The 12,274-nt window shown below is 40.8% G+C and overlaps 1 protein-coding gene across 4 annotated transcripts in view; it reads left to right on the top strand.

Annotated features, from left to right (window-relative positions):
• The window catches only part of abcc8 (ATP-binding cassette, sub-family C (CFTR/MRP), member 8), a 380,635-nt gene that overhangs the window by 347,594 nt on the left and 20,767 nt on the right, over window positions 1-12,274 (top strand). For all 4 annotated transcript variants that reach the window (XM_051923356.1, XM_051923355.1, XM_028796118.2 and 1 more), the window contains 2 exons: window positions 1,794-1,872; window positions 11,814-11,922. In XM_051923356.1, coding sequence (XP_051779316.1) covers window positions 1,794-1,872; window positions 11,814-11,922 — 188 coding nt within the window. The remainder of the gene's footprint in view (window positions 1-1,793; window positions 1,873-11,813; window positions 11,923-12,274) is intronic.

Below are 12,274 nucleotides of genomic sequence, written 5' to 3'. Positions count from 1 at the left end.
TTGTTCATGAGAGTTTTCCCAGAAAATTGACTGGACAGTCAGCTTAGGCAAACTTTATTTTTCTGGTGCCCCATGATGCTTTGCAAGGCCAGTGTGACATCACAGAGCTGTAGCAGCCAATGTTGGAATGGACAGCTCCCAAGTGTATAACACTGTTCCCTTGCATTACAGGCTTTGTGGGCCTGGGTGGGCTTTCGGTGCTGCAGGGGAGGTGACCACATGTGATAGATAGATAGATAGATAGATAGATAGATAGATAGATAGATAGATAGATAGATAGATAGATAGATAGATAGATAGATAGATAGATAGATAGATAGATAGATAGATAGATACTTTAATCCCAAGGGGAAATTCCCATACTCCAGCAGCAGCATACTGATACAAAAAACAATATTAAATTAAAGAGTAATAAAAATGATGGTAAAAACAGACAATAACTTTGAATAATGTTAACGTTTACTCCCCCGGGTAGAATTGAAGAATCGCATAGTTTGGGGGAGGAATGATCTCCTCAGTCTGTCAGTGGAGCAGGATGGTGACAGCAGTGTGTCGCTGAAGCTGCTCCTCTGTCTGGAGATGATCCTGTTCAGTGGATGTAGTGGATTCTCCATGATTGACAGGAGTCTGCTCAGCGCCCGTCGCTCTGCCTCAGATGTCAAGCTGTCCAGCTCCATGCCAACAATAGAGCCTGCCTTCTTCATCAGTTTGTCCAGGCGTGAGGCGTCCTTCTTCTTACTGCTGCCTCCCCAGCACACCACCACGTAGAAGAGGGCACTCGCCACAACCGTCTGATAGAACATCTGCAGCATCTTATTGCAGATGTTGAAGGACGCCAGCCTTCTAATAAAGTATAACCGGCTCTGTCCTTTCTTACACAGAGCATCAGTATTGGCAGTCCAGTCTAATTTATCATCCAGCTGCACTCCCAGGTATTTATAGGTCTGCACCCTCTGCACACAGTCACCTCTGATGATCACGGGGTCCATGAGGGGCCTGGTCCTCTTAAAATCCACCACCAGCTCCTTGGTTTTGCTGGTGTTCAGGTGTAGGTGGTTTGAGTCGCACCATTTAACAAAGTCCTTGATTAGGTCCCTATACTCCTCCTCCTGCCCACTCCTGATGCAGCCCACGATAGCAGTGCCATCAGCAAACTAGTGGCAGGACTTGTCATTCTTATGTGCACTGGCTTGTGGGTGTCCAAGCCTCATTGAATTCTTGCTTTTTGCCCCATTTGTTTGCAGTACATTTTACTGTTCTGATATTAAATTCTATCACTGTTATTTCAGATGTATCTGTACGGGCCAGGTCTCAGTGATTTCACGTGTCACACTCCTGTTATCTGCAAGAAATGTATGCTGCTCTGATATTTCATTCTGTTAACTTTGCCTCAGGAGGCATGGTGATTCAGTGGTCAGCACTGCTGCCTCACAGCTGAGGTCACATTTTTGACTACAATCGGTCCAGAAGAGTTGGCGGACACTTCCCTAGCCCTCAAGGACACTTATAAAACCATTGCACCATTAGAATCCAGTCATAACTAGTTCAGTTTACTCCTTCCCCATCGACTTCAATGTATTTCACCAAACTAGAGGCAAATCAAATCCAGTGGGGTTTGCTCATCACTACTTACCACCTGTGCCGGGCCTACAAAACGGTGAAGAGTGGGTCCAGTGAGAGAGTCAGCCGGCCTGCAGCAGCTTCTTCTTTTTGGATGGACTTCTTGTATAATGTCTAATTTTCTTCCTCTGTCTAAATTTAATTTGTGAAGCATTGTCACTTTTCTTTGACAGGTTGGCATATGTGGTCGGACTGGAAGTGGAAAATCTTCATTCTCCTTGGCATTCTTTCGAATGGTTGACACATTTGAAGGTATTTCTATACACGGTTTAATGGAGCTGAAGTTGACTGATACATCAGAGTGTCAAACATCTCATTTCATTGGTCAAGTCACTCATCGATCCCTGCCCCAGCCCCCCCCCCCCCCCCCCCCCACTTCCATCACCATGTTTTATTTTCAACAGCTTCATCTTCACATAGCCAGACACTTAAACCTTGCAGCTGCTCCACTATTCATCATTTTGTTTCTTTTGCCATTCTTAGACATAACAATGCTTCCTTTCATTGGTGCCCTGAAAGCCTGAGGCACCAGACGTTCATTAGTCCCAGACCACTAGCTTCACGTGTTCCATTTTCCAATTTACTGTTCTCCGTGTATATATTTAATTCTAAAAACAGCTTCCAGACTGGTTTATGACTCTCTAATCCTTACGCTGTCACTGTGCTCTCACTGCACTGCAAAGATATTCTGAAAAGCGTCTTGTATGTTGGGGTCTCTAATATCCATCCACCTGATGCTGTGTTTTAATGAACCATTCTGGAATTGATCTTGTACGCCTTACTTACAGTATTGTAAGAAGACGCATCTTGTACTCACTACTGTCAGGAATGTGTCATTAATTTACAATGGATTTGTAAAGTATTGAGGCCTCATCTTTTTTAGACACTTTATTACTTTGTAGATGTATGGATAAATTTGCCATCTTGGCCTATCAATCTACACTCAATAACCCATAATGACAAAGTAAAACATGTGACCAGAAGGTGTGCAAATCTATCTATCTATTATATAGTGCCTTTCATATCTATCTATCTATCTATCTATCTATCTATCTATCTATCTATCTATCTATCTATTATATAGTGCCTTTCATATCTATCTATCTATCTATCTATCTATCTATCTATCTATCTATCTATCTATCTATCTATCTATCCTGCCAACTATGCTACAATTAATATCTATCTATCTATCTATCTATCTATCTATCTATCTATCTATCTATCTATCTATCTATCTATCTATCTATCTATTATATAGTGCCTTTCATATTTATCTATCTATCTATCTATCTATCTATCTATCTATCTATCTATCTATCTATCTATCTATCTATTATATAGTGCCTTTCATATCTATCTATCTATCTATCTATCTAGCTATCTATCTATCTATCTATCTATCTCTATTATATAGTGCCTTTCATATCTATCTATCTATCTATTATATAGTGCCTTTCACTCTATCTATCTATCTATCTATCTATCTATCTATCTATCTATCTATTATATAGTGCCTTTCACTCTATCTATCTATCTATCTATCTATCTATGTATTATATAGTGCCTTTCATATCTATCTATCTATCTATCTATCTATTATATAGTGCCTTTCATATCTATCTATCTATCTATCTATCTATCTATCTATCTATCTATCTATCTATCTATCTATCTATCCTGCCAACTATGCTACAATTAATATCTATCTATCTGTCTATCTATCTATCTATCTATCTATTATATAGTGCCTTTCATATCTATCTATCTATCTATCTATCTATCTATCTATCTATCTATCTATCTATCTATCTATCTATCTATTATATAGTGCCTTTCATATCTATCTATCTATCTATCTCTATTATATAGTGCCTTTCACTCTATCTATCTATCTATCTATCTATCTATCTATCTATCTATCTATCTATCTATCTATCTATCTATCTATCTATCCTGCCAACTACGCTACAATTAATATCTATCTATCTATCTATCTATCTATCTATCTATCTATCTATCTATTATATAGTGCCTTTCATATCTATCTATCTATCTATCTATCTATCTATCTATCTATCTATCTATCTATCTATCTATCTATCTATCTATCTATCTATCTATCTATCTATCTATCACTTAGAAAGGCATATGTGTACTTGTGAAGAGAAGGTCCCACAATTTAATGTCAGTAAATGTAAAGTATTACACATAGGAAGTAAAAATGTGAGGTTTGAATACACAATGGGAGGTCTGAAAATGGAGAGTCCACCTTATGAGAAGGATTTAGGAGTCGTAGTGGACTCTAACCTATCGACTACCAGACAGTGTTCAGAAGCCATTAAGAAGACTCACAGAGTGTCAGGTTATATAGCGCCTTGATGTGTGGAGTACAAGTCCCAGGAGGTTCTGCTCAAGCTTTATAACACACTGGTGAGGCCTCATCTGGAGTCCTGGGTGCAGTTTGGGTCTCCATAAAGACACAGCAGCACTAGAGAAGGTCCAGAGAAGAGTGACCAGGCTGATTCAGGGCTACAGGGGATGAGTTAGGGGGAAAAATTTAAAGAGATGAACCTGTACAGTTTAAGCAAAAGAAGATTAAGAGGTGACATGATAGTTGGGGTGGGACTGTAGGCGCATACACGTTTGTTAAATTTCATGTTTGTTGGGATTTGTAAAGGAGAAGTGTGTGGAACTTGGCATTTACACAGATTTATGCATCTAGATTTTTTTGTGCGTACGTACATTTCCACTTTTGTCCGTACACCATGTTTTAGTGTGAATTCTACGCACACCGTTATAAGTGAGTCCCCTGGTGACTGCTATCCATGTCTTTGTCTCTAATAGGTTGGATTACAGTGATTCTCTACACCTTGCAGTCAATCAGGCCTCCATATCTCATCTTCAGCTGTTCAAAATGCAACAGCCAGGTTTTTAACAGGGTCTTGAAAGAGGGAATATAATACTCCCATCTTGGTCTCTCTCCACTGCTTGCCTGTTAAGTTCAGGATAAAGTTCAAAATACTCCTTTTTGTCTTAAAAGCACTAAATAATTTGGCTCCTTCATACATGACTGAAGTGTTTAAAACGATGAAGGGAATTAGTCCAGTGGATCGAGATGGTGACTTTAAAATGAGTTCATCAAGAACACATGTTGGACAGTTGGAAACTTGTGAAGAGTAAATTTCGCACAAACATTAGCAAGTTTTTCTTTACACAAAGAATGATCGACACTTGGAATAAGTGACCAAGTAGTGTGGTAGACAGTAAGACTTTCAAAACTTGTCTTGATGTTTTCTAATTCAAACTGCACATCAGGATAAATGAGGTGCAAGGACCTCTCTGTACACCTCCGTAGTCATTAATGTGGTTAAGGCATAGTTCAGGGCAAAAGGATAAAAAAGGACACCACTGTGTCCTCAAAAATTGTGAAATGGAAGAAGTTTAAAACCACCAGGACTCTTCCTTGAGTTGGCCATAAAGCCAAACTGAGCAGCTTGACAAGAAGGGCCTTAAAGTGACCAAAAACCCACTCTAAGAGAGCTTCACAATCCTCTGCTGAGATGGGAGAATGTGTCAGAGGGACAACCGTCTCTGCAGCACTCCATCGATCAGGCGTTTATGGTAGAGTGGCTAGACAGAGGCCAGCTTTGAGTAAAAATTTGCCAAATGGCCTTTAAAAGACAACGAGGAAAAAATTCTAAGGTTTGATGAGACAAAAGTCGAACCTTTTTGGGCAGAACTCCAAGCAGTTTGTCTATTAAAGGCCAGGCACTGCGCATCACCTGCCTAATGCCTTTTTCCATGGTGTATCATGGTGGTGGCAGCATCAACCTATGGGGAATCATGAGACTGATCAGAACTCAGGAAAGGGTGAATGCATCCAAATACAGAGAGGAATAAAAGCTGCTGCAGAGTTCATGCCACCTCAGACTGGGGTGATGTTTCAATAGCCTGAAGCATACAGCCAGGACAACGCTGGAGTAACTTCGGGACAAGTATCTGAGTATCCTTGACCGGTCCAACCAAAGCCCAGACTTAAACCCCACAGAATGTGTGTGGAGAGACCTGACGATAGCAGGTTACAGACATTTCTCATCCAGTTCAGCGTAGTTTGAGAGAATCTGCCAGGGAGATTGGGGTCAAATCCTGGGGTGCAAAGCTTAGCCAAGAGGACTGCCAAAGAGGCTTCTTCAAAGTACTGAATAATGAGTCTAAATATTTGAAGGAATGACAGAATTCAGTTTTTGGTTTTTAATTATTTTTCTAAACCTTTTTGAAAACATGCCACTTTTTTCCTTATGGGTTATTGATTGTAGATTGATGCAAATCTATCGATTTAGAATGAAGTCTACAACACAATAAATTGTGCAGAAAGTGAAGGGCCCTGAAGACTTTCTGAATCCACTGTATTTCTAGTGTTATTCCATGTTTAACATGCTATTAATTTTGGGTAGAAGTTGTTTATAATTTTTTTTTATTATTCTGATGACGTCAATTTGACGCTGCCTTGTGTTTCTGAATTTCATGGGTGCCACCATTTTGTGTGCTGTCTGCTGCGATTCTGTTTGGTTGCTCAATATGGGATGCACATGCCAAGTGGCCTGCAAAATCATGGCAGCCATTATATATAAAATGGCCACTCACATTAAACAGTATCTAAATCTTAATACATTTAAAGGTATGGTTTCATAAGAGACCTGCGCTCAAAAAAGAAAACCTATTAGCAACACAATTTGGGTCTTGAATTGATTTTGCTTTGACTTTGAATGTTGCTTAGACCCTTGATGGACAATGGAAACATTTTTGTATTGCATTGATGTCACCACAGAAGAATCGCTCAGAGTGACACTCCTCAGGAATTGGGCCAAACCTCAGAACCTGCTGTCTGACGTGCAGCAAATATCAGTAAAAATTAAAGAAAAAAAACTGTTAGGGCCCTGTGAGCAACACTCCCTCACTGAGAACCTCAGACCAGCACTTGGTGATCAGTAACATATAAAAATGAGCATATTAATAACACCACAAACAATAATCACAGTTACTGTACAAGAACACAAACCCCAAACAAAGTACATACCCAAAACAAATCACAAGGGTGTCAAATTATATTGTACAACAAATGTAAACCAAATGTTAATTTTGAACAAATGTAGGGTCTGACAAGTCAGAATGAGGATTGAGGTAGCAGGAAGATCTCACCAGTGAGCTCCACAGATATGAGAAGGCTATTCAGTCCAATCTTGGAATGGCTGGACCATCCAGACCAGTTTAAAATTAATTAAATCATCAGAAAAACGTCTGTCTGGTGAATCTGAGCAAAGCAGTGGGTAGCTTCCCATTTTTATTGACTACAGCTCATCAGTTGCTATTTGCTTCTCCTGCAGATTATTTCTCTTGGTGTCTCCTTGGTTTTTACATTTCCAAGTCAAATTAACTTTTGAAATCTTTCCTTTCTTCTTTAAAGTTTATCCCAGTAATGTTTAACGCCACACAAGCCCATTTTAAATGTTATAACCGTTAAGGAGAGCACGAACTGACACCAGGTTGGTTACAATTGGCCCTCACTACAAGGTGAGAAGCAAATACAGATTATTAGAATCAAAACCACCATCTCTACTGCTGCACTAAAGGAAATGTCCAACAACCAGCCTCAGATATGACCACTGTCACACAAACAAAAGGTTTGGGGCGGCCACCTGTATATTGCTCCCAGCTGGAATTATTATGAGGTACAGATTTGTAGAGGATCGAGTCCACAAATGAACTGATTTGCTAGCACAAAGATGGCGGCTTTAAGGGAGAGCGGAGGAAGTGACGTCAAGTAGTGTCATTGGGGCCGGGGCTGGAAGTGATGTCATCAGTAAGGCTGGAACTGAAAGTGGTGCCGTTGAGGCTGGAGCCAGAAGTGACGTCACCAGGGTCAGGCAGAATTTCCCGTAACTGTTCTGCAGAGAAGTGAGAGTGCACTGCGCCACCCCCTGGTCTGGCATGGAATTACTCTCATTCAGGCCCTTTAGCTGCCTCCCATGTACTCATCAACAACAACAATATTTATTTATTTATAATTTAATTTTAATTTAATTAATAATTTTTTGCATTTATATAGTGCTTTTCTCACTACTCAAAGCGCTTAGCAATTGCAGGTTAAGGGCCTTGCTCAAGGGCCCAACAGAGTAGAGTCCCTTTTGGCATTTACGGGATTCGAACCGGCAACTTTCTGATTGCCAGTGCAGATCCCTAGCCTCATATTTATATAGCACATTTTCATACAAATGATGTAGCTCAAAGTGCTTTACAGGATGGCAAAAGAGAAAAAAAACAATAAATGTAAAAAATAAAGTTAGGCAATACTAATTAACATAAAATAAAAGTAAGGTCCAATGACCACCAAATCTGCAGGGGGTCCGAGGCCACAAGACCACCCAGCTCCCTCTAGGCATTCTACCTAACACAAATAATCTCAATCAGTCATTGATTGATTCAGGCTTCATGTGGAAGAACTTGACGATGATGGTCATGTGGACTTTTGGCCTTTAATCCATCAATTTAGGGACATCACAGTTTTTGGATCGGGTGGTGGTGGCGCAGAAAACCAGAAAAAGAACAGAAGAGAAAGTAGGGGTTAGTGTGGATTTCGAAGCCACCATGAATGATAATGATAATTAAATGCATATACAGAATATCAGGGTTAAACTAAAATGAAGTTATAAGAAAGCCATGTGTGACACTGCTTAGCCCAGCGTTTCTCAACCTTTAAGTATTTGTGACCCGAGTTTTCATAATGGTTTTAATTGCGCCCCCCCCCCCCTAACGTTTTTTTTTTAAAGGAGCCCACTAATACCAATTTGTTCTTTTTTAATTAATGATATATCATAAATTCATATTTTATTATACCTACTTAACTTTTATCGACATTTATCTAACTCTATATTTATTTTTCTAGTATCAGAATGTAGTTTAAGTTCATTTGTTTTGGTTTCAATAGATCTATTTTTCATATTTTCGATTCTTGTTTTCCTTTTTTCACATCTTCACGCCCCCTTTTTTGTTGTCGCGCCCCATAGTTTGCGAACCGCTGGCTTAGCCTGTTCAGTGTCTCCCTCTTTTCTGGCTGGGTTGTATGTACCCCACTCACCATCACCACCTTGCCAGTGACAGTTAGGAGCTCGTCCAAGATCACTGAGAATAACATTGTCACTCTCCTTTGTGATGTCCAAACTCGGACAGTATAGGTGATATGTGAACACGGGTGACAGGAGTCAGAGTTGTCAGTTCCACCACTGTCAGCCAGCTGCAGATCTGATTCTCTTAGCTGTGGTTGTCTCTGTATATTGTCTATATTGTCTCTCTGCACTGTGTCACTAGAAAATCCATAATTATACATCCTACATGTGTCTGCCATCACTGATGGAGGGCTGCTGTTTTCCCATCCTATGCATGCTCATGTGGTGGCCTGTTTGAAAAACACACAGGATTTGAACCCAAGAACCCATTTTTAGTTCTTCATTTGTAAGTAGTTGATTATGGCAGTTGTCAGTCATTTCTTAAACACTCTCCTGGCTCTCCCTAAAAGGTAATCCTGTCTCTCTAAAGCTGCCAAACAGAAGCAGATGCACAGTCTCTGACTGGGACACACTAGTTCAGGACCACCAGCCTTGCTTTCTATTTTCAGTCTTCCTGTCTCCCTTGGAGGCGCTTATTACTGGAACACGCCTGCAGAGAGGGGATTTTTCTAGAAGGCAACCCCCCCCCTATTTGTAGCTTGAGCATGCCAACTATGTTCTTACATCAGTGGAGGACATTTTTGATGATTATACTGTAACGGCCGACCTCTTCCCAGCCGGCAGCCACACTACCAGGACCTGTGGCCTGGATAAATTTCTGAGGAGAACCAACCTATAACAAGCCGTACCTCTGACAAATAATATTCTCCCCCCCAATCGACAGTTTAAAGACTAGAAAACAAAAGCAGATGATATGTAAAATAAGGGTAGAAATATATTAAATAAAACGCAATGACAAATACAATAATACAAATCCCCGACGTATAATATATCTATTGTGACAGATAGTGGGCGCTGTCGCTCCCTTGAACCCTTGGATCAGACACCAAATAAATGTCCAGTATGTTGACTTTTTATTATAATAATGTGCACCAAGCACCCTCCACTCCACAATACAATTCTCAATAAACAATCCTCCACTCCCAGACGCTTACTCACCCTTCCTCCCAACTCAGCTCGTCTGTCTGGGATTTCCCACAGTCCTTTATAGTCCATGACCCAGAAGTGCTTCTGAACCCTCAGTCCATGTGACTTCCTAGCACTTCTAGGTCAGAACAAAATTCTTCTTTTTCATCCCGGAAGTACGTCATTTCCTCTGTCACTGTGACCAAGACGTACTTCCGGGTTATACACGTCCTTGTGCCTCCCTGCAGCGACTCCTGGCGGCCCCCATGGTAGCCAGCAGGGTTGTGCATAAAAACTCCATTGTACATAATTCCCTGCTGGCATTCGGGGCACCGCCATGCTGCAAGGAGGGCTCCATCTGGCAGCCTGGGGGTATTGGCTGGGGTGAAAGGCCGGCCATATCTCACACTATATATATTCCTCCACCAAACCAGCAAAGTGAAAACACAATAACAAAACCTTCCTTGCCCCTACACACGTATAACAAACACAAAACACAAATAATACCAATGGATAATTGCTGAATGTCAATGAACGTGAAGTTGAGTTCGGTTAAATAACTGTCCAGAACACTGATGGCTGATCAAAAACGGTTGTGTTTGAATCTCCCGAATAAAACAGAACAATCTCACCGTGCTTCCTCTGCGAATGGTGGATAATAATGTCCAACCCGGGGTTTCTGGCGATGACTGTGTTCTCGTGATTCCGGCAGAATGAGAAGCAAACTGGAACCAGGCATGATGTAAATAATGGCAGAAAAATGATGATCAGTTGTTGTTGTTTGAAATCTCCGTCTCTTTCCTTCCTCCTCTTCTGTCCCTCTTGACCGTTTAAATAATAACGAGCAAAACTCTGGTACTGACGTGTCCAGGGGTCGCTGCCTCCCCACAACATCCTTCCCTATTTCTCATTACGGGGCCGACATTTAAACAAACACATATTAGTTTAGACAGGGTGCAAACACTATAAACAACAATACCTATGTGGCCCTGCTACAATACTCCTCTGCCTTGTAACTTACCCTTAATTTTACAAACATTACAATTGAAAATCCCACCCTTCTGTGTTGATCATCAGTCATCTCAACCCAAGGTGCCATCATGTTTTGAGCTTGGTGTTCCCTACAGAGTTTTATTAACACTATTTTTTTTAATTCTGCCCTTCCCTCAGCCTCCTCATACCCCCAAACCTCCACATTTTCTCGCTCAGACAGCCACTTAGTTCTCCTAAATGGTAGAGCTGGCCCTGGATGCACATGCTCTTTAATATCTTGAGAATCTCTCGTCCATTCTGAGCCAAGTCAAGTCTTAGGCCAAGCTTTTGCTAGTGGGTCAGGGTGGCAGGGTTTCTCAACACATGATACTTAACTTTGTGGTGTTCAGCATCCATGTTGACTTGGCTCTGAAACAGGAAACATGCATTGTAGACCACAAATGACAGAAAAAAAGTGTAATCCACATATTTTAGTGTGCAACTTCCAAAAATAAGCACCAGAGGATCACCCCTTCATGTTCAAACTCCTTGTTGACCTCTTGTAAGTCAAGCAATTTAACTAATCATTAACTCATTGAGAGCACCTGATTAGCAGCATGTGGTCCTGATGGCCTTCTTAGTGGATATGGGAGCAGCAGACATTCTGCCCGTTAGCTTAATTTTCAACGGAATATAACAAAGTCGAGTGAGTTCAGTGTTATTCATTACCTGAGGTTAGATTAAGCTAATTTTAGGACTTTATGATTGGCAGTTATGTCCTGATGCGTAAAGCCATACAATTCTAAATATCTGGATTTTCCACATGACTGTAGATGCTTCATTACTTCAGTTCTTCAGCAGGTCTGTAATCCAGGGATTAAATATCAACTGTGACTTTTACATGGAAGCCCCGTGCCTTGTCTAACACTTCTGTGAAGTGCATTGATTGCTGTTCACGTTCTCCACATACATTATACACACTGATTCCCTCTCTGTATCCTGATTTATTTATTTATTTTTATCAAACAGGGCGGATTATCATTGATGGAATCGATATTGCCAAACTGCCTTTACAGACTCTGAGGTCGCGGTTTTCGATAATCCTCCAGGACCCCTTCCTGTTCAGTGGAACGATCAGGTAAGGCTTTGTGAGCCTGTTCTCCTTGTGCTGTGCAGGCCGACATACATGTGTGGCACTAGCTGACCACCCACAGCAATTCATGGAAGTCCCCAAGTGGTGACACAGCTGCTCTTCTTCACAGTGCTATTGTGACTGATGGGTTTTCATAAATGGTGCACACTGAGCCCTAAGTAGTGTTTCATACTAGGGCTTTTGGCTTGAGGCCTGCTGTTCTCTGACTTTGTTTGCTCAAAATAACTCAGATAAGCCGTGAGCAGATGTTTCCTCTCAAAAGTACTGGAACAATAAGTTCAGTTCATTTGTTTTTGTTGTACACTAAAGACATTTGGGTTTGATATCGAAAATGATT

This window comes from Erpetoichthys calabaricus, chromosome 2 (assembly GCF_900747795.2).
Source record: "Erpetoichthys calabaricus chromosome 2, fErpCal1.3, whole genome shotgun sequence".
In the NCBI taxonomy this organism is placed as follows: domain Eukaryota; kingdom Metazoa; phylum Chordata; class Cladistia; order Polypteriformes; family Polypteridae; genus Erpetoichthys; species Erpetoichthys calabaricus.
This window is presented reverse-complemented; position numbering and strand designations above follow the sequence as displayed.